Below are 23,882 nucleotides of genomic sequence, written 5' to 3'. Positions count from 1 at the left end.
GTCTAAGATGACAGAGATGGCACGGTGCCCGAAGACCCTTTGCTGCATTCCAATGGCCATTAATTGAGTACCTGCCCGTCATCTTGTCCCTGATTGATGACATAATTAGAGACGGGCCTGTTTGATGGAGATGCCTGGCAAACTCCTCTGTCTGTTGGCCTTTGTGAGGCTGTGAGGCCCAGGTCCCCAGAGCTTTGGTGTGTCGCTAACCTTGCCTCAGCACAAAGAGGACTATGCCTTCATGTGCCTGTGTGTGTGTGTGTGTGTGTGTACATGTGTGGACAGTGTTCCCTGGTCCTGCTCTCCTTAACAATGAGCACAGCTTCAAGCTTGGGGAAGCTGATTAAATTAAAGTGCCTCACAGGCAATCATGCCAAGGTCAAAGAGATGCTGTGCAAACTGCTTTTGGCACCAACTTTCCTCGGTGTGCGGAGACGCTTATCAGCAGATGTGTGTGGTTTGGTTTCGGGAGTGGCTGAACGCTCGTGGATCGTGGAAAATTGAATTGTCACTGTTGATTTTGCTGCTTGCGTATCAGGGAGAAAATGAACTTTCAACAATAGCACAATATGAGGTCCTGGTCTGCACTTTGGATGACAAAGACGAGCGAGAGAATGGGCCCTGCCTGTACCAGTGAGATTCAGTCGAGTGTTTTTGATTGTTGTTGGTTTCGTTTCTTTTTTTTTGGTTTCTTACACCGTGCGTCTTTTGTCCTGTCTCTCTGCATTCAGCTCCAACCATTCATGGGAGATGAAAAGGTTTCCTGGAGCTTGAGTCTACCAGAGGTGTCTTCCTGTTTAAAGGGAGTTTTTCCTCCTCACTGTTGCCAACTGCTGTGTTGCCTTATTGTTGGTCTTTCTCTGTACTATTGTACCTTACATCATAAAGCACCTCGAGATGACTCTTGTTGTTATTTGGTGCTAGTGGTGCAACGGATCAAAAATATCACGGTTCGGTTTGGATCGGATCGGATCAATTTTCGGATCAGCAAAAAAAAAAAAAAAGACAAAAATGTAACATTTACTTATTTACTTATTGAAGTATTTTTTGCCTGTTAAAAACATTCAACTCTAGACTCATTCCACGCAATTATTAAAAAAGAATGATGATACAAATATAGGGCAGTATAGGTCTTTGTATCTACCACTCAATTCAATTCAATTTTATTTTTAAAGCGCAAAAATCACAACAGTCGCCTCAAGGCGCTTTATATTGTAAGGTAGACCCTACAATAATACATACCGCTCATTATATCGCACTCCGCTGTGATATAACGAGCGGTCACGTAGCTTTCCGTTGACCTGGAGCTCCGCCCATTTGTAGTAGTTAGGGCAACAGAAGATGCCTGGGACAGTTCAGCTATAACTTAAATCTTTTCCTGCTCATACATGCTTGGAACAATCTTGCCACTAAAGTGGACGCGCAACGAGATATCATAGCGTGGCTCAAGCACGTTCATCGTAGTTTAAACCTTGTTTTGCACCACAGAATGCGGCCTCCCGTCTGCAGCTAAACACCCCAGTAACTTCTGTAATAGCTTTAGCCCGGTCGGACTGGGCAGCAAAGGGCTGCTTAAATACCACAAACTCCTCTGCTCCTCCGCTTGGACCGCTAGCGCTGGCCATAACTATCGCTGGCCATAACTATCGCTGGCCATAACTATCGCTGGACTGACCCAATACGCCACCATACACATACTTGTTTTTCTTTTTTTTCGAATCTTCGGATCACGTGCGTACCGAACCGTGGAGTGGGATCGGTTCGGATTACGGATCAACCGTGATCCGTTGCACCACTATTTGGTGCTATATAAATAAAATTGTATTGAAAGCTGTAGTGTAGTTATATTTTTGTTAAGCAGGAGGCGCTGTGGCAGTTGCCCAGCATTACTGCATATGCTAACAGTAGCATATAGTGAGTCATAACGTTAACAAATTGATTGGAAAGTTAAAGAGACAAAGAGCTGTTTTGTATGCCACCAAAAATCAAAACCATTCGAGGGATTTAAATTAAATATCACACTTATATACGTCGACCAGTACTATTTAGAGTACTGTGATTCTTTTCCATCCCATTACACCGTCAGGCAGGTAATGCTGCAAAATTATTGTCAGACCAACAAACCTGAAAGTGGAATCATTTTTGGAGTTATTATTCTTAACATTAACATTAAAATTATTCTGCAGAATACTCAGAAAATAAATAACCTCTTAGGGTACAATAGCTTGTCCCTGGGGTGCTACCCTCTAACGCTGCCATTGTATGCTTGAAAGCAGGTACATGTTTTTGCTTTGTACCTTACAGCTGAGGGGGTGACAAATCTTTTAAAACAATAATGATTTTTTTAAATAAGACGTAAAAATCTGAAGCTTGCTTTTCATCTGGATGTTGAATTAAAAAAGAAACACAATGTAACACAGTGCACAGCAGTGCTCAGCAGTGCCGGCAGCATCGGCGGTTTGTCTCTTTCTTAACATAGCATTAAACATGCATTGTAGAATTCTCCATCAAGGCTTTGAAAGGCATCTGTGGCCACTAAAGGGCGAAAGGTTCAGCAGCTCCCTTGTGCAGAAAGAGTGCTTACTGTAGAATTTCCTCTCAGTGAAGTGAGTGTTGGCAGGACCACAAAGTCTCACATTCAGAGACTTGTGGTGACTCTTGATCACTTCCCTGAGAGAATTTTCCCCCGACTCTAAAACGTTGGCTAAAATGATGTTGCTGATTCGAGTGCGGCGGCGAACGGAGCCTTCAGAAAAAAGCAAAATCGATACAAAAGGTTTTCTGTCTGGTGGAAAGATAAAACAGGGGGGGAAATGCTATCGCTGCAGCAAGCTCCCTTAATGCATTTGATTACTCGTCCACCTCGTTCATATTTGCTTGTTTACCAGGAATAACTGCCTTGTTTGAGGACCTCTCCTGTGGCTCGGCTTCTTGTGGTGTTGACACAAGAAGTGGCGGCACAGTTATTATTTGTCTGTCCTCTCTGTGGCCTCATAAATGCAAACCCTTTTCTGTGTTTCTTACTGTGATCGAGCTGGCTATTACAATTGCAACAATACTAAATAAGTCCAATAATTACTACCTGTAATAACAAATTTGTGCCTTAATGTAACAGTAAAAAAAAAGTTTGAGTACAGTATTTATTTTTTTTATTTATTTAATTAGCTATTAAGTAGCTAGCTTTAGATTTGTATTTGTATACCACTTTGTTTTAGTCTGATGATGAACCTCTTCATCATCACGCTGATGACATGCAAACATATACAGAAGAAAACAAGTCTCAAAGTATTCACTGCTTTTCATTTAATTTAGATGAAGAATATCTAAATGTAAAATTGACATTCATATGGATTTCTTCCTTTTCAGCGAGGGGGGCACCACAGACTGTCTCACCTTCCTCACTCTAGTGACGATTCCACCTGAAGGTTCAGAAATGAACTCATTCTATAGCCCATATGTTCTTATACCGATACACCAATTTAGTGTACAGCATATTGCATTATTTATCTTGTGTGGTGAACACAGATGCTTCCATGCAGGGTACACAGTGTCACTGAGTGGTTTAATGAGTGCTAAAAGATCTGAAACATGCTGTATGCTATAGCCTTCAAAGTCACCCAATCTCCCAGAATCCAATTAAACTCCTACATGAGAATTCAGAGGAATACGCTCTTCAACATCAAAACACCACATGAGCGAACATCATTTGAGAGACTGTTGCTTCATTCGGTCCCTGTTAAAAAACTGTGTAACAAGATCACAGAACACAATTCTAAATGTCTAACCAAAACAAATTTATTAATGTATTTAAATATATTACATTTATTTAAGTTAATTAAAGTCTGTTTTTTTCTTTTCTGTACATTTCAGTAGTCATCACATTTTAAGATTAAGTTTTCATGGTTAAAAGTCTATATGAGAAAGGCACGATTAAAAGAGGCCATGTTGAGATATTGTAGCAATAGAATTGTGTGATAATAGCACACTGACTGCTACATAAGCAAAAACACTATCCCCAAAGTCTGGTGGCAGTCATTATGCTGCAGGGGAAGCGTCTCTGCAGCTTGTTCTGAACAACTTGTGAAAGAAAAGGTCATCTAAAAAACAAAGTGTGCAAATCGGTCTCTAAAAAGATAAAAAAAATTAAGGTCAAGTAACAGCAAAACATTATCACACCGACTGTCATGACACAGGCACACAAGAATGCAGATGGACTGCCTCACGCAGCTTCACAGAGCTGGAACAGTTTGGCAAAGAAAAATGTGGAAATTCTGCAGCGTCTTGGCTAAAACCTGAGACAGACTGATACACACAGAGGCAGGCCTACAACTGCTGCCAAAGACGCCTCGACTGAGTATTGATTTAAAGTGGGTGAATTATGCAATCAATTGTTTTGTGTTTTTTCCTTGGGCTTAATTTAGATCAATTTGTAGAGATTTCTTTTCACTTTGAGATTTTTTCAATTCTTTAGAATAAAGCTTAATTAAACATACTCTGAGTCAATGTAGTAAACACTGCTCAGTGGCACACCACCGGTCCTATCTCTCCTGCCATGCAAGACAGTGTAACAATTTCTTGGATGCGCACATGCGCGCACACACATACACAAAGATGTACTAAACAACCACAAAGATGCACGAAACAAAAACAAAGATGGTAAATGGCCTGTATTTGTATAGCTTTACTAGTCCCTAAGGACCCCAAAGCGCTTTACACATTCAGTCATCCACCCATTCACACACACATTCACACACTGGTGATGGTAAGCTACATTGTAGCCACAGCCACCCTGGGGCGCACTGACAGAGGCGACAGAACAACCACAGAGATGCACTAAACAACCACAAACAAATCAAAACAACCACAAAGAGACACTAAACTACAAAGATACTAAACTACAAAGGAACTACAAAGGGATCAAAACTCCAGACTTTGTAAATAGACACAAAGATCCAGTAAACAGCAACAAGGATACTCTAAACAACCCCAAAAGACACACTAAATAGCTACAAAGAGCTCAAAACAGCCACAGAGACAAACTAAACACCAGAAAATGCATTAAACAACTAAAAGATGCAATAAATACCAGAAGAGATCAAAACAACCACGTGCCTTGGTACGACTTGCTAAACAAACACAGAAAATGCACTAAATAGCAATAAGAAAACTCTAAATGACCACAAAGAGGCACTAAATAACTACAAAGAAAACTAAAAAGCCACAAAGATGCTCTAAATAACATCAAAAGGAGATCTAAGCAACCACAATGGCTCCCTGAACAAATACCAACAAATACCACTATGTGTCCCTACAGATGATGAAGGCCTGTCGTAGAAAATGTGACCAGAAATAATGAAATTTCGTTATTATTATTATTATTACTAGTAGGCGTATGTCTCAGGCGGCACGGCGGCGGTGCTCTGGACCAAAATGGTGCACAACGCTCAGTGTTTTGCACATTTCTATTGCACTGTTGTGTCTGTATCGTTCTGTTCTCTCTGCTGTTGCACTGTCTTTGTTTGTTTTGCACTTTTTGCACACTTGCACTTCAGTAGTCCTGTGTTGATTGTCTGTTATATTTCATATGTAGCACCATGGTCTCATTTTACTGTGTACTGTGCCACTGCACATGGTTTGAATGACAACAAAGCCACTTGACTTGACTGGTATTACGTTTTAACATTATTAGACGTCAACGCTTCCTTGTTTTACCTGATCAAATGGAGTATTTGCTCTATTTGCCTTTTTAGGATTTCACCTCAGACGCTGTCGTTTCAGTTTCTTCACCCATAAAATGTTCCAGCTTTTGATTGATACTTGCTGTCCACAATCCATTTAGAATGATTGTGATTCACTAACAGTTACACAAAGATAAGAACTAAGCTGTTTTATGTCCTTATTTTGTGCGCAAGGTATGAGCATATCTATACATATACACTGATGTGACAAAGATCCAAACCTACAATGTCCTGTGTGAAGATGTGCTTTTTTGATGATCTAAAACATTTACGTGTGAAAAACATACCAAACAGATAGGAAATGAAGCGGGGGCAAACACGGTATTAGTGAATGAGCTCCACTGTTTTCATCTTCTTAAGAAAAATACCAAAAACTGCTCCAAATTTAGATATCTGTCTGGATCCAGGCACTCAATTCATGCATTGTGCTAATGGAAGTTTGGTGCTTGGAGGGGGTATGCAGCCTCACATTGATCCTAAGACGGGCGAGGACCCTTTGGAAGCCTGTGGCCTGGAGCACCTAATTGGATAATCTGTTTGTGGCTGTGAGATATTTGTATTAATAGCACATCATTTAATCTAATAACTGTCATACCAGAGCTGAGGACCAAAACAGGTTTCTGTTTTTCTGTATTGCCTAAACTGTGACAGTAGAATAACTGAAGCTGTATATTTCATTTTATATGCAATGTATTTATTAATAATACAGCATTTAGCTATAACCGCAGCTTATCTCGTATGCAGTTTATAAATCGACAGCTCTTCGTTAAAACGGTGCCTCAGGCTGAAACCTCAATTCAAAAGTTTCTAAATCTACTCTGATTGTATACATGAGCTGCAAAAACACACAAGAAAACTCTGAAAGAGTATCATTGTTTCTAAAGGTAATCCATATTAGAGTGCAGTATTTTCCCTCCACATCAGTATTAACACCTCTTTAATCACAAGCCACTCAGCACTTTGCAGAGCAATTGAGGAGGTAAGGCGCTGGAGTGTTGTTTGCTTACATGTTTACAGGCAAACACCATCATCATCACCACCAAGTGTTTGACTAAGCAGATGAGTGACGAACAGTGAGCCCGTCATAAAAGGACGGCGCTGATTGAGCGGTATCCAATCAGCAGCTGCTTTTATTCCTCTGTGGTTTTCAGGGGTTGTCTGTGGCTAATGACTCACCATTGGAGTGCCTCCACGTCCCATGGAGAGATTCAGATCTGCAGGCCAAGCTTGAACGCTATCAGATGCTTGTGTGTGAACACCAGTGGCGTCTGTAGCATATGCTTAATTGGCAGTTTGAGCCTCTGCTCTGCTGTGTGTTCCAAGTCATTAACATGTAATGTGCACTCCGGACCCGGGGCTCGTAAGAACCATTCCTAGTCGCCATAACATTTAAACAGTTTTGAGGCGCACTTCCCCCAGCTGTGAGACAAAGAGCTTCTGCTTTTTGTCGTGCAGTCTCCTCGCCAGTATCGCCGTGTGAACTGTCACCACCTCTCCCCCAGCGAAAGCCTCCTTTCACTGCGTTTTCTCGTGGGATCGCGCTCCCGTTCGGGCCACGGCTGTTTTTTGTCTCTGCTATTTACAGCAAAAAGGGAGAGGAAAGAGAGAAGACGGGGAACAGCCAGAGTTGTTAACAGCTTGTTAAACATGTCTGTTTAATTCAACACCACTCTCACCCCTCGGCCGGCCTCAAATGCAGCGTTTGTCTTCTCTAACGCTAATGCACTCAGCTTTTATAGTCCAGATATAGAGAAAATCAATTCATAATATCTCGCTGTTCTGTGCTTTGAGTGGATGTGTGAGACCCTAATGAGCTCCCAATTTAGACTGAAATGTTTGTTTGGGGCTGGAAAAATTTGAGAGGAAGTAGGCAGGTTCAGGGAAAAGACCAAAAAATAAATAAAAAGGCGTTTAAGAGAATAAAACAGGCACTTTAATTCCCAACAGGTTTAGATATTTTGTGTGTGCAGGTAGTTAAAGAGTGGTGGAAACCTCAGCAGGACATTTACTGTATTCCTCAAAGTAAAGCGAATGCTACAGGAATCATCAATAAAAACATGCACTGTAGCTAACACGCACACAGCGACACACATACTTTGTTAAAAATCATGTGAAGAGCTTAGAGCTCATTAGGTACTGCAAGCTCCGGGGAAAAAGAAAACAACTATTGCATGACAGGAAATGAACAAAAATAATATTCTTCAATTATGTGGAAACCAAAATTTTCCACATGATTTAGAATCAACATGATCACGAAGAGATAAATATTTGGAAACAAGTGTCTGGATTTTTCCCTTTTTCCCTCTGCTTTGGGAAGAAAATATAAACTCTGGTATTCAAAAGAGTATGAGGTCAAATTAGGGATACAGAGTATTTGTGGCAACAGTGTTACATGCCAGGATTGCTGGATTACCCTAAAACCCTCCCCCAAAAAACTGCCTAAAGTTGGAGATGTGTCTTATAGAGATTTACATGATAATGTTGAATATTGGAGAGACTCATATATTTGTATTGTTCATGCTATGAATGTTAAGAGACATAAAAGTATAGGTGTCTAAGCCTGCATTCTTTGAAATGGTCAGCAGGGGGCATTAAAAAAAGACTTCTGATTGTTTAGAAGTATAGACAAACGGAACTCCGCCCCCTGCTCTGTGACTTCCTTTACAGCTTTATGGGCTCAACAGCTGGTTTCCAGGTAATCCTGAATAAAACCTGAGTGTCATTTTTTTAAATTAGCGTCATTTTAGAATCAGAAAGGAGGGCTATCCAGTGTACACTTTGATTTTAGATCAGATCAGCGCCCAATGGGAATGGAGAACACGCTTCAAACTGGGTCGTCAGTAACCAGTGCGTGAGATCATGGTGGCACCGTCCATAGTTTTTACTGTCTACATTAAGAAAGCTAGCTGTAGTGCGTTTTCCTGTACGTAACCTACAGGTGTATTTCAACAAGATGAATGTATTTATAAGCTTGTGCGCTTTTGGCTACCTAGCGCCCACTTGCAAGGTGTTAGGATAAATATCCTGGGTGTGATGTAATGTTTACTGTAAGCTCAGTGACTGCATTGTCCAAGCTGATAGAAAAGGCTAAGAAGTGTAACCATGACCCTTTGTTCATATCCGGAATTTGATTCACAAACAGCAAGGGTGTCATGAAGGAGTCAGAGAGCGCGAGCTTGCATCATTAACTGCTACTGCTGCCGATAGGAGTAGAGCGTCGAGAGTGGACGTCACCCGCCGGTTTGTGGAGTCCAATTTCGAGAGTGGACGTGATGCGGACGGGTGTTACAAACTGTTAGCCAATAATGTTCGTCTTTATACCACAGATAATCCTCCAATCTGAAACACGGCATGATCAAGATTTACAAAAGAGATTTACTTTTTTTATTCAGTAGAACCCAAAATGAGAGACTGAGCCCATAACCTCCACAAGACAGTGCATAGAGAGGTCAAGACCTATAGACTCCTGCACAACATATTCCACGTTCTCCTTAATGATTCATCATTTTTTTATATACTGAAAACAAACACTGCCAGTCAGAACCAAGCTGCCATCCCACAGAGAGCGTCAGCGATGACGGCACTCTCGCAGCTAAACATAAATAGAATTTCTCAAAGGTAAATCAAGTGAACTGTATTTATTTAAGAATCCCTTCTTTGGATGCAGTTTTGGATCAATTCAGTGAAGTCGATTAAGGACGTGCACAGCAACTCGTGATTTCTAACAGACTGTAAATGAGCGCACATCAAAAGCAACTTTCCTGCGTTACATCGACTGCAGATGTTTGCCTGGCGACAACCACTCAGCACTCTTTCCATCACAAATGGGGGAATGTTTTGCTCATCAAAGCCGTGTTTCTGGGCCAGCAGTACTGCAGCACCACGGGTTTTACTTTCTCCAAGGAGGGTATTTATGACTTCGGCCTGAAGAATGCAGCTGTGAACAAGGAGTTCATGACTCGGGGAGATTACGTGACTCGCAACGATCCTCGCTGCGGTCTCGCATCGCAGTTGAGCACTTTCTCATGTCGCTGTGGTGAAACTTGGAGGCAGCTTTGTATGCAAACCTACATTTGCTTATTCGATAAAGTACGTAGAAAAGTAGAAAGCTGACAAGATGAAATGAAACACAACCAGCACAGGTTGCTAGTCATTCACCAAGTTTAATTGCCAGTTAAATCAGTTTGGTTGCTGACATTTTATATATCACTATTGGACCATTTCAAAGCAGTGGTGAGGTTTGACCCACGTCACACTCGGCTGGGGACGATGGATAATTATCATATTTTAAATCTTGTTCTGAGGAACCTATTATAGCTCCAGAAAGGGGCAAACTGGCTAATATTATTTCTTTGTCTTTTGATTGGTCAGATAAACACAGCTGAGGTGAAACTCAAAGAACAGCCAGTTAATGAAAAGTTTAGTCTCAGGATTTCCTTCCATTGGTGATATTCACCCTCATAGACGCTTCAACTCTACAGAGGTTAGATTTTTTGCTTCTTTTTAGATGTTTCTAAATGGAAGCAAAAGAATAATTATAACACATTTTCTTTTGCTTTCTCTAAAGCAAAACTTCACCCAGTCGTCTCAGCAGAGCTTCAGTGATGTCGGTGAACCTCTCTGGGCTGAGACCTTGCACATGCTGAACTTAGATCTAACATGAAAACAAAGAGAGAGAGACCATTTCCTCCTGGTCACCTCCAGAAAGCTGGGAGAACTTTGCTTTCACTATTCATCACAGTCTCCATTCATTATGGGCACTACCAGACGGCGAGTAGCACTCAAGGTCACAGCTGCTCCGTCCCACCTGGAACGGCGACTCCTCTGACCCACTGGCCCGGCATATGGAAGTGCTATCTTGCTCCGTGTGCTCCAGGAGAGAAAGTTAAACTTTAATCTGGCTGGCTACTGGGGAATTTGCTCAAAGTTTCCTTGGCAGGTGGCGTTTTAATTATTTAAAATGTTCACATTTAGTCTTGCCACAAATGACTTCTGAAGAACAACAACTCGAAGCCAGAACGACCAATTTATTCCATTTCGCCCTTCCTCCTTGTTGTGATTGCTGCGCATGCATAAACATCTTCTCTATTAAAAAAAACTCATCCAGCTCAACATCATTAATATTGTATTTTTTTTTTTTTAATTTCAAGCGTGCCAGACGCACAATTCCTTTCAATCAAGCAAACCAGACAGAGACGAAGTGCTGTTCAGGTCCAAGCCAATTATTCCTCTATACTTGTGTTAGAAGACATCACCTTTCTTATGATAACAGGCTCCCCGAGGAACCCAACACCGCAATGTAAGCTAGACAGAGAAATCACCAATTAGCATACAAATGCGCACAAGTTCCACTCTGCACAGCTTCATGGAAAAAAGACAGTGAGGACATGTACATATATTGTGAGCTTGAAAAACAAGCTAAATTACCAGGTCAACGTGAGAGTTTTTACCTGGCAGTACGACACAGAGCCGTGCTGTTACAGGCGTCCAATCAAAAGCAGTTTAGGCAGCGTTTCAAATACTGTGCATGCTGCAGTTTGTAATAATCTCTGTAAACTCATTGAGCTAGCATGGCAGGTTACTTATCTTTCTATGAAACATTAAAACCAACATGCTACACTTCATAGATCTCAATAAATATACATGTTTTTCTTTCATGTGAGGCGCACATCCTGAGGGGGGTGCAAGTGAGTTGGCTATAAAAAGTTGAGACTGTGAGTTAAAAGTGCATTCAAACCTCTCAGCACACAATATGCATCATTAATACTTCCACTTTAAAAGACGGGGTTGGATAAAGTGGGCCTACGTTTGTAAAATGTGCAACATTATACTTCCTATTGATGCACAAAGTGTCCAGATTATAGCAACAGTAGTTTTAACACGTGGCCAAAATAAGACAAATAATATTAGTAGATGGCAAAACCTATTAAAATGATTACTAACCATCTTGATTCATACCTTAGATACAGTTCACTGCAATCTGCTACCATTGGCCGGTCAGCTCTATTATTGCCTCCAGGAAACTGCCGCAACACAAGCTGACCATTATAATCTTCACAATTGCACCATTTGTTGCAATTGTTGTCTGGTTGTGGGTTGCATCACACTGTAAACAGCGGGGGCTGCTTTTTAGTGTGTCTGCACCTGTAAACACCACCCAGGTCAGGCAGCTAGACAGCAGTTTTCAGTGTAACCCCTTATCTTGTCACCAATTACAGTGCTCAGTATAGCCGGTGGGCAACTTTTCATAAGTTGTAAAAGGGAAGAAAACAGTTCATATTATGGAGAGTGCTGCAGTTTTTAAAGGCAAGTCTCCTCGCAGACACTAAACAGCTTGTCAGGCCTGATTTAATGCACTCATTTCAGTGCTGAAAATATCTTTCTTATTTTAATGGTGCCGAGCACATTTTCTGTGCTGAGATACAGAGAAAGAAAAAAAAGGCTGTTCGCAGCTCACATGGCAATCTGGCGCCGAAAAATCTAAATTCAGAAGGACAAATTGAATTTACATTTCAAAACGGTCCACTGATCGACAACCGCTGAAAAGACCACCCCGCGTTCAACCCTTAAACACTGCCAGAGGAATTCCTGCAGTGTCAGTACTGCGTTTGCTTTAAACTCAGAACATCACATTTTAATGGCCGGCATCAAAAAGGGCGAGCACCTTCAGCAAACAGTGTCGCTTCGTGAAAGGGAAAAGTCGCCGGGCCTTTTTTCCTCCTTCACCTTCACGCAGGAATAATCACACACAGTGCTGCCTGTTCAGACCAATTTTCCATTCATTTACTTTCCATATAATTTCATCACACAGCAAGGTGATCCTAAATTGATTTGGGTGGTTTTTACTTAATGTTCATTGTGTCCACTCTTGGCAACCAATAGGCGGAGTCCAGTGACCCATTGTGACACACAATTAGCCCGACATATTGTGAAAGAGGCAAAGGCTTCACCTGCATTCAGGCTTTAATTAAACACTACTGAGGGCAAAGAAAGACGGGATAACTCTGGAGCGCAGCTTTAAACCAATCAGTTCCATGTTAATTCTGCCAGATGTCGACGTTTGTAATACCTGGAATAAGATTGCTTTAATGACTTTTCCACCATATTGAGGCTGATTAGAAGATGCTTAAATGTGGATCACAAAGTAAGGCTGTTATGGAGCTTTTACAAGGCACAAAATTGAAAATTCCTTTAGGGGAGCGAAAAAAATAAAGCTACTCGGCGCTAACACCTGTTCACGGAACGATTCAAAGGCGGAAATTCACATTTGATTAGTTGCTGCCATATGGAATATGACAAACCACTTTCTTTGAAATGATTTACAGCATTCACAAAAAACATGTTCTAGAAAACTGAGCGTACCAACTCTGTTCTTAGTGAGTACTTATCTCTGAGTTTTCAGATAAGTACTCACTGGGTAGGTGACTACTCAGCAGAGCTTACCAAATCAATAGATAAGATGGGTTGTAGCACAAATAAGAGTTTTTAACAAGAGATTAGTTTTCACCAGACTGTACACAGAATAGTCTGTCCTTTACTTACAATACATAAGAGCATAAAAGAAATATATAACAGTGAAATGCTTCCTAAGCAGCACTAATATTAAAAAATTTAAGTGTTACAACCCTATAAACTAATTATTATAACTAATGGTTAAGCAGCACTTTATCATAATAATACATGTTATAGGTTTATGCATATAAACGTCCCTCTATAATGCAGAGCAATACTGAAATTAGCTGACAGCTAAGGGAAATAAGAGATCATATAATTAAGTTAGCGAATTTAACAGATTCAGGATATTGTTGTTCTCATTTGCATAGCCTAACGTGATAATCGTGTGGTTAAAAATCAGATTAATTTCTACACTTAATTATGTGTGTTGCTAATTTTAGCAGCGTCTATTTTATACTTCAATGTAAAATATAAAGCAGCAAGAAAACAATAAAGTCAATACTTCAAATATACCTGCTCGATTAAATGTAGGTTTTAAGCTCCAACACTGACAACGGATGAAGCACCGAGTAACGTGTAACTAACACAACGAACTAGCTAAAGTATCGTTAGCTAATTTGACCAGGTTCAAATTTAAGGTCATGTGGTTGATGCGTCTGGAACCTGACATTTAATAAAATGCTATTTAATGTCATAACCAAACCACTGTAACAGCTGTAAACTGTTTTAAGTTATATAACAATAAAATTAGCCAAAATGAATTAGCTTAGCAAAATTTGACAGTTCTCGGTTCCATTTTTATTTACTCTGAAAAGCTGTTTCTTAACTTTGAATACTTTACATGGTTTGGACGTTTCTGTTAACATATAATTTTCCCTCCTGAAATTGTACTTTTAAACATTTGCTACAGTTTGCTACATTTCTTGAGGGCAGTTCTGATTTTCTTGCAAACATTTGTACACATCACTAAAGATTTTAATGATTAATCCAAGCTGCGTGAATAATTTCTTTATGACTAGCTTCACCTCAGTGAAGAAGCCAGTCCTGGAAAATGCACAGGGGGGAGATTATACACTAAATCTTTCAAAGCAAGAGTTGCACAACACAGAAAGAGGGAGGAACAGACAGCGGATGATCCGAGCGCCAAAGCCTCGATTCTTTTAACCACTTGGCCTCCACGTAAAGCCGACAATTCCGCAATAACAAATCACATTTTGACATTTGGGGATTTTGAGAAATATACCCATTTCCAGCTCAAAATACCAGAGTGGCACACCCTTTTGTTTCAGCTGTGGTTAATTGTCATAGTGAATTAAGACTCGGCTAACGTGGGCTTCTTAGCAGGCTGGAGGTTACAGAGGCCACACTGGGATGCGGTCACGTGGAGGGAAAAAAGTTGGACTTTGAGATCGAGCCCATCCTGGGGTTTAGTTGTGCCATACAAGCAGAATAAGAGAGTCTCCTGGATTCTCCCCAGCTGAATGCTAAGCTGCAGTGGCTACGCTAAGACGGCACAAGCTTCCCATATAGAAATAAGAGGATAACTTGGCATGTTGCGCACAGCACAAATCTTTGACACAGTATTGCCAGTGTCTGACCCAAAATAGATTTCGCTCCGAGTGTGTTTTTGGGGAACATGTAGAGCAACAAGAATGCAGGATCACTCCAAAGAACACATTCACTTCTTTGCTGGATACAAGGAAACGAGTGATCGCTCAAATCCAATGGCTCTTTTATTTTCAAAAAGCTTCACTTAAGTATTTACAGTTTGTGCAAAAACATTTAAAGGTTTCAAGGACTTTACATTGTAAGTTCAACCTCAAGGCACATACATGGAACAACATCAATATTTCATCATGAGAACAGAAATTTAACTTTGGTTCCTAAGAAAACGTCTCGGTGTGGATGGCTAACGTAACACTGTGTCTCGGATGAGAAGCCAGAAGCCAGGATGGCGACGTATCCCAACATAGCCATTTTACATGCACTGTAAGTTTCCAGCCTACTTCCTCTACACCAAAGAAAATCTCTGCGTGCGGTTGCCCGTGCTGCATCTCAACCGCGTGTGGCGATCAACTGGGAAGAAGAAATATTTGAAAGTCCAAACCTCGGTGTGATAACAAATGAAAGGCTATGAAGCTAAATACAGTACATGCAAAAAATTCTTGAATGAACATCACTGGCTAATAGATATTTGCAGCAAAGGTTCTGCCTGCAGGAAGAAACGGGCAACTTTCCACCTTTTCAATTTCACGTGTTCTGTCTGAGGTGACCTCTCAATGATTAAACGTAATTATTCCAACGTGAATCAATGAGCTTCTCGGCACCCTGAAACTGTAATAAGACGACATTCGCAGCCGTGTGTAAATTCCATTGGCTATGGCACTGCAGTCTCTTGATCGAAATTAAGAGTAATGTATGCTGCAAAACAACCACCAAAGCCTCTTCCCAGTCTGGCTGAATCATTAGCAGTGCACCGCTTAATTTCTGGCACTATGGATGAACAGTCTCTTCGTTAGCTAGTGTGTGTGTCACGCTTCCTGTTAACGCCGTTATTGTTACTGCAGTCGATCGGAGAAATGTGCTTTCTGTTCTTGCTGCCGTCTCTTTATGTCTCATGTTTTCTACTCCCCTTTCTTCCTCCCACTTAACTCCCTCGCTCTCTCTCCCTCTCGTTAATTATTCATTCCTGCATAAAAGGTAAGGCAAATATCTGTCTCCGTTACACATTCACAGACAGGGGGAGATGCTAAATGTTGCAATGGATTCACCTAGCTTGCTTGATCGTGGGACTAAAATAGGGCTTTATATCTAAAATGAAAGAAAAAAAATCCCAGTGGTAGCATGTTCAAGTGCTGCGTGGGATTATGGTCAGCTGTTAAAGCATGTAGCGAACAGTACATGGTGAACTGTCGGTTAGGTACCCAGCAGGGGAAAGCCGAGCACAGGTCAGGGCAGCCTGGTGTGTCTCGATGGACAGCATGTATTGGGTTGGCTGATATGTGTATTAGTAGAAAAAGAATTAAACAAAAAGTAGAGATACTTTGATAACCACAGAAGATGTAGAACAACTTGAAATAATTTTTAAAAATGATTTACATACTTGAATAGGAGCTGAGGAGTGAAAGATGGGGTTTGCCGTTTTACAAAGTTCACTTTTTGTTGCTGAGATTAATGAGAATACTCACATCACTTTCATGTCTGTATAGCTTAATTCAGTGATAAGCTAAAACTGTTATGTTCAACTCACAATTTACCAGCACCAATGCCAACACCACTAATGAGCACATTAGTTCACATTTGTTTTTAATCTGTGGAAAAATATGACGTCTAAAAACAACATTTTATAGTAAATTTTTTTAGCATTAGCCTGAGCACACTAGCTATTTTCCAGTTTTCAGACTTGAAGCTCAACTAGGATAATAGGCAGCCAGTGACAGTGTCCCTTATAGTGAGCAGAGTAGTATGATTGTTCCTTTTTCACATGATTGATATTGTGATTATTTTGGTTAAAAATATTCACAAAAAAAATACATTTGGATATGATGGCAAAAAAGAAATTAAACAACCCGACAAATCAATCATCGCTATCAATCATCCTTAGCTTTAAATAAATTATCTAAACCACCTGCATATTAATTGAGAAGTTGGGGAATAATAGGTGGTTTCTTACTAAAGTAAGGAGAAGATTGATGCCATAGACACGAAGTCGTAGTCAAGAGCAGATGAGCTTAGCTTGAAACAGACAGGGCTATGGCTAATCTCGCTATGTCCAATATCTACATTAGATCACATTTGTTCAATCTGTACAAAAATTAGAAGTCTAAAAATGACCTTGTGGTTTTACAGCGTAGAAGACTTCATAGACTTGTTTGCGAGTGCAAACAAGCTGTTTACAAGCTGTTTTCATGTTTTTACTTTCCAAGCTAGGTTAGGCTAGCTGGCTGCTGGTGCTAGCACCTTTTTTTTAGCATGCTAACAGTAAAGTGGTGTTAATTAGATGTTTTTAATAGATTTTACTGCACAACTATCATGACCAAAAAAACAGATCTGACAAAAATAATGTTGTGATAGCTATAACATATCTGCTATTGATCCTTGTTATTGCTATGCTAGCTAAAATGCTTTTCTGAGAAAACAAATTATATATCTTCGGTTTTTGTTTCTTTTTTTTGTGCAAATGAACAAAGAGCTGCAAAGAGTAAATCTGTGACCTAAACACACAACAACTGTACAGCAAAAAACAATTAGGCTACATGATAATATACAATATTCTGAAATGTTACAAAAAGTTTTTATGATGAAACTCTAGTAGATTTTTTTTCAGCTAAACACTCAGAAAAAAAATGTCATTAAAATCTCTGTCATTAAAAAAAAATTAATGACAGAGATTTTATCTTTGAAAAAGAAATTACCACTTCCATCTAAAAAACAAATGAATTTTCAATACGTAAAAATAATTTTAGGGTGACCTTAAATTACATTTTAAGATGGATGATTTAATTCATTAAAGTATTCAATTAAAGGTTGAACAGATTTTAAGCACTGGAATTGCAAACAGGCCAATTTATCACAAACTGAGCTATTGCTGGAGTCATAGGAAGAGCGCTTACTTTTAATCTCAACGCTTCGCACGAGCCCTTAAAAAATCTCTGAATTGTAAAAAGTGATCTTAGGTTGTGCCGACTCTGTCGGGTACAGTGCATTTGAACAGCTGAATCTGTGTGCCTCGCAAAGAGTTAAAAACTACCTCTCAGCATGAGCTTCGGGCAGCCATGTGAAAATAAGGCCTACATATTTCTCTCCCTTTTTTGGTTGAGGATTATGGGAAGGGGGGAAAGAAAAGGGAAGCAGCTCTTTAAGCCTGGCCCCTCAAAATAAAATCTTGTCAAATCAAATAAAGCTTCCTTAAGAGGTGCATAATGAAGACCTCACACTGGCACCCTCACATTCGATGCAAAGAGAAGCCACCAACGCTTACAAGCTGAAGGGCAGGGAAAGCGTTTTAACTGAGCCGTGCACAGATCGGAGCGAAGAGTTGGACGCTGACACGGGAAGGCAGACAGAGTGGCAATCATCCTCTCAGAGATGCTGTTGTGAAGTGAGCAGCTGCATTGTTTTGGCTGAGCAAAGCGTGAATGAAAAAGGCCACACTATAAGTGCGGACAAAAGGATAAATAATGAGAAGGTAGATGAAGCGCTCGGTCGCAGCGCAGTGTGCGATCATGGGCAGGGTGTGAGTCCATTGTTGTAATTTCCTAATTTATCACAAAGTCTAATGGACGATGGGACAAGGTTGAGATAAGTGGCTGTATAATTAGTGTTATGTGTGAGCCATATCAAAATTCATCATGCTCTCCACACACACACACACACACACAAATCATCTCATAATGGACCGGAGTGGTGAAAATCCATATCATTTAGCCAGCAAACACAGAAACACTGTTAGTTTTAAATGATTCCACATCATTAAGTAGCCCAATGAGCAAAAATACTCGACACAATGCTGTTCAAGCATGAGTAATGTTGTCTGGGTAATGGGCTCGGGGGAAATGGTGGAGGTAAAGTGATCTCTCTGGCCTGTCTATGTACCACACACACACACACACACACACACACACACACACGCACAAAACGCTGAGGAAAACTGCCCCCTTGTGGCCTCACTGGCCAAAACATTTGGGGGGGAAAGAAGCTGAGCGAACGACTGTTTCTTCGAAAGGAAAGGATCAGCAAGAATCAGCACATTCAAGCATGATTTTAGAAACAATAATTTTTCCAGAGCTGTCCAAAACCCACCAATTCTACCTGGAAACAAACAGAACAAAGATGCTTTTAGTGTTAAGGAACTTTCAGCCCAGGCTTTTCAACAACACCGATGATATTCCCAACCTGCACGGCCGTGCACAACCCCCGTCACACGCCACCACCGCCTACCTCTGCTCATTTCCTGCCTTGCTGCCATTAATAAGAACGTGCACTTCAATTCTCACGTTTTCTTTTTTTCCTTTTTAAACACACCGTCACTGAACCAGCGCCATATTTCCTCTAATCAGCAGTGTTTGGATTTCCCCGTCTGCTGTGTTGTTCTGGGGAGGGTGTTTTTATTATTCTTTTGATTTTTTTGCAGGGTTTCAAAGTGTGAAAAGGTCCTATTTTTGCTTCTGTGGTTAGCAAAGGATCCCAGCCCTCCTAAAGCGCCCCCTCCCCCAAAAAACATTTCCAAGGCTGACAGCAAATTTTTTTTTTTGTCAGAAGCTACACCCAGGGTGCCGTGATTGTACAAATCCATGTTCATGTACAGTACTGACCGTTAAAACAACTTCCAAAACCCTGCTGGTTATAAAAAAAAAAGAAACACTTGTATCTGTTTTTCTAGGAATAAAAAAGATAGCAGAGAATCCCACATTATTATCCACAGTATAAATTACATCGTAGACAGAACTTGGAAATATATATAATACAGTTATATTTCACTATAATTTTTTATATTTTTCAATGTCTAGACAAACAGTGTGTGTGTGTGTTTATGCAAGTCTTTTTGCTTTATGTGTGTGTGTGTGTGTGTGTGTGTGTGTGTGTGTGTGTGTGTGTGTGTGTGTGTGTGTGTGTGCTGCTGTACTGAGTGTCTGCAGCATCACGTGTGGCAGAACTCTGTACTGGGCACGTTGCTGCTCTTGCAGTAGGCTATGCTGTTGTTACTGAGGTGACAGTCTCTAAATCCAATGCCCCCGTTGGGAGTGTAGATGGGCTGGATGCGGAAATCTCCCTTGAGCAGCTGCTCATTGTTCAGCGCCACTATCTGGAAACTGGTCTCAGTCATCTCCAGAATGGAGTTATCCTTCTTGGTTCCAGCCTCGCAGTAGTCGTCTTTTCTCCTGCCGCGGTTGTATTTCCACTTGGTCGAAGACGACCGGTTCTTCCTGTGCATGTGCCAGCAGAACAAGCTGAGCAGCGTAACCAGGACGATAAGAACAGCCCCTCCTATGATCCCAGCCATTAGCAGCGTGGAGCTGATGCTGTCCTGAGGAGCCTGCTCTCTGCCCGGAGGCTTGGTGGTCACTGGCGGCTTGGTCCTGGCCTCGGAGCATATAGTATCCTCCCCAGGCCTATAGGAATTAAGGTTGTCCAGGACGTGCACACAGATCCGATACACAGACCGGGGATCCAGGTTGGTGAGGCTGATGCGCCGCAGGTCCCCGCTCACCGTCCTCTCCTGCATTCCTTCGTTGATTTGGCTTTGGCCCCTTTTGACCCAAGTGACCTTGTAGGCGGTGACAGTAAAGTAGGAAGCCCAGCTCACGTCGATGTTGGTGGAGTTGACCACGTGGAAGGAGATCTGAAGAGGGTCCTCGTAAGGAGGCAGGGGTCCGGCAGGGTTGTTAAGTAAGGGGGGCAGCGTGGGGGAGGGGGAGTCAAAGTAGTAAGGGATGGATGAAGTGATGAGGGTGGAAATCATGGTGGTGACAGGGGTGGTGGTGGGTGGGGGAGGGGGTGTGGAGCGGAGGGTGGGCCAGGGCGGCTGGTCGGGTTGAATGGGGCACTCGATAATATCCAGCGTGAGCTCTCTGATTGTCATGCCACGCACCTTCTCCGGACTCGAGCACGTAAACCCGCGGGCGTTGACAGAGGAAGGCAGCGATTTGAGCCACACCACCACCCATTTTACGGTGCAGTCACAGCGCCACGGGTTGTTTCGCACTATGAGGTGCCTCAGGCTGGACAGGCCATCGAACACACCTTGCGTTAGAGTTTGAAGCTGGTTGCTGGAGATATCCAGTCTTTCCAGCCTGTTTAGACCCGCAAACGCCGCCACGGGGATCTGGTCGATCTGGTTCTCCTGTAGGCTAAGTTTGACCAGCGACTGGCTGGGCAAGAGAGGAGGGGGGAAAGTTAGTGAATTGCGGGCCAGAGCCAACTCACGGAGGGTGGCCAGGTCCTGGAAGGTCCCTGGTGCGATGCCCTCATCTGTCAGCAGGTTCCCGTCCAGCAGGAGGCGCTGTAGACGTGTCACATTCTGGAAGGCCTCCTCTGCAATGACAGCAATGCGGTTCTCATCTAACCGCAGCTCCTTCAGGTCTTCGGGAAGACCAATGGGAACGCTGCTTAAGTGGTTCTTGGTGAGGAAGAGGAGTTTGAGGCTTACCGCCTCCCTGAAGGCCCCTTCTTCCACCCCTACTGTGGAGATGGAGTTATCGTCAAGGTGTAGCTCCTCTAGTTTAGTCAATTGGGCAAGAGCTGCCTTGGAGATTGTTTGGATATTGTTCTCCTGGAGGTGCAGGACCTTGGTATTTTTGGGCAGATTCACGGGGAATTCGTCCAGCTGGTTGCCGTACAGGTACACAGTTTCTACGGAGACCAGATTGTGAAGTTCCACAGGGAAACCAGCATTGTTGATCTGGTTGTTGTGGAGGTAGAGGACCTTGTAGCCCTCCTGTATCCCCAGAGGCACTGATGTCAGGCTGCGTTCGTTGCAGTACACAAACCCTTTGTCACAACGACACTCTTGCGGACAAGAGGCACCTGGGCTGAATTGCATTTGGAGGCTTAGGATGACAGTCAACCAAAATTGCAAGAACGAAGCCCAATCTTTATTCCAGGGTCCAGCCAGAAACTCCATAGTGGAAAAACAAACAGGGGGGAAAAAAGGCAAACCAACAATTAAAAAAAAAAAAAAAACTGGCGGGAGGGAATAAAAAAATGAAAATCAGAGAGGCAAATGACGTATATATCCACCAAAAACCAGACCCATGAAAATATATAAAAAAGTCCAACTAAGATTGTTAAGTAATGATGCAGTTAGCTGGGAAAAGAGCAGGAAACTGTGGGAGTAATCCTGTAAATGCTAGTCCTCAGCCGAAGAGCGATGGTCTCATTAGTGGTGGCCAGGCCTCCGACTGACTCCATCCATGCTGAGACATCAGACCATAGCAGGACTCTTCTCTCGCTGCTCCATGCAGAGCTCAGCCAGGGCCAATTTGAGTGCCACCGCAGGCTCCGCTCGCCTGTCCGTCACACACTGCTGGTCCCAGACCAGGGCAGAGTCCAAGGGGGGTGACATTTGGATCCAGAGACCTGCGGGAAAACAAAGAGAAGCTAGATGAGTATTTTCAGAGGTGGCCTGTTCTCGGAAAAAAAGAAAAGAAAAATAGGGGGCCTCCCTTTTCCCTCTGTCTCTTTATTTAAAATACAAACACATACCAACTGACTTCCATTTTGCTCCCACTCTTCCCTTCTTTCCCAAGACAGACAGAGGCACAAAACATTGCACTGTGGAATTATGCACTGACTATGTAAAAAAAAAAAAAAAGAGTCTGATAAATATTCTGAACAGCTCCTGCACATCCGGTTTCACAGACATAAAGAAGGCTTTTATCCCGTGCGCTCTATCAAAGGCGGTAATAGAGCACTGCAAGGACACACACTCGTGGATTCACAGGGTTTCTCAGCAACATCACCGCTGCTTAATGGAAAACATGCTAAAAAGAGGTGAGGTTAATAAAGATATGAGCTGTCTGTGTGCCAACATGGACACGGAGGATATTTCCTGGGAAAAGAAAACAATGCCGAACAGAAAACAAGCTGCAACAGCCTCTTTTCTGCTTCCCAGCTGCCTGAGCAGATTCTCGAGCAGAGGTACACGGGTAAACACACAAGTGCTTACAGTAAATACAGCCAATTGTTTTTGCCGGTGGCCCGAGGAAGAGCTCGTTATTACGTGCAAGGCCTGAACCTAACGTGGCCAAACTGGAGATTTTGAGGCTGTGGATGTTTGGAAAACAAAGACGAGGCAATCGAGGAACAGAGGCGCTGCATATCAGCTCCCCTCGCGCCCCGGATGGAGTGACAAGCACAAGCTGTCAAAAGAAATGGGATTGGAAAATAATTTAGCCCTTCCACCTGCAACAAATGATCGATACAGGCTGTTTTTCCACCTCGGAGAGGTTTGCAGTGAAGCACAAGGCCACTGGATTACAGTAGACCACCCCTCCCTAAAATCCATTATTCCAACTTTTATGAGCCATCAAATCAAATATTTCCCTGCCCCCCCCTTTCCTTACCATAGGTAGCTTTCAGCTTAACTAAAGCTCCACCCGAAGTCAGCATTGGATGACACACGACGGTGGGAACGACTGGTTGAATGTTAAGCACTGCAACGGCCGTGACTGTGGATTAAGGAGCCTTGCAGGGTTATGGGGCCCCTCATCATTCAGCGAGCTCAGAGGAATCTGTTCAGTTTAGGGGCCGTGTTAAACAACTAAATCCAGACTTGGTATATCAGACAAGCAGCTATATTTAGTAGAAGGAGGGGGGAAAGAAAGAAGAAGAAATCTATACGCCTTCATGGCTCCGCTTCCTTAAATTCCTCCATTTGTTTGTTGACTAGATGGAAGCCCGCATGGGCTCTTTGTGGCAGGGATGGAGAAACAATCCTCTGACACACACATGTGATCTACTTTTCTAAATTGAAAGAGCTAAATTTAATCAAATAAGCTTGTGGTGGTGGGGATAAGCAACCACATGAGGTGATAAAATGTGCTGCCACAGCGACAGAATCAACAGCAGAAGGCAGCAGCATCAAGATTACGATAGGTGCATAAATAAAATGTCACCAAGAATCCAGATTCAAAGAAGCACAGTGTCGAGTTTACTTAACACCACCAAAGAAACACAGATCAATGAGCT

At 42.1% G+C, this 23,882-nt stretch overlaps 1 protein-coding gene across 2 annotated transcripts in view; it reads right to left on the bottom strand.

The window, feature by feature from the left end:
• Nucleotides 1-14,908: 14,908 nt before the first annotated feature.
• The window catches only part of flrt2 (fibronectin leucine rich transmembrane protein 2), a 51,102-nt gene continuing 42,128 nt past the window's right edge, over nucleotides 14,909-23,882 (bottom strand). For both annotated transcript variants that reach the window (XM_005917096.2, XM_005917095.3), the window contains exon 2: nucleotides 14,909-22,271. In XM_005917096.2, the coding sequence (XP_005917158.1) occupies nucleotides 19,834-21,816 (1,983 nt within the window). In that variant the 5' untranslated portion in view covers nucleotides 21,817-22,271 and the 3' untranslated portion in view covers nucleotides 14,909-19,833. The remainder of the gene's footprint in view (nucleotides 22,272-23,882) is intronic.

Source organism: Haplochromis burtoni, unplaced genomic scaffold (assembly GCF_018398535.1).
Source record: "Haplochromis burtoni strain Fernald_Lab_line unplaced genomic scaffold, NCSU_Asbu1 Contig_22, whole genome shotgun sequence".
In the NCBI taxonomy this organism is placed as follows: domain Eukaryota; kingdom Metazoa; phylum Chordata; class Actinopteri; order Cichliformes; family Cichlidae; genus Haplochromis; species Haplochromis burtoni.
The sequence above is the reverse complement of the archived record's forward strand: the minus strand, read 5'-3'. Positions and strand labels throughout refer to the sequence as shown.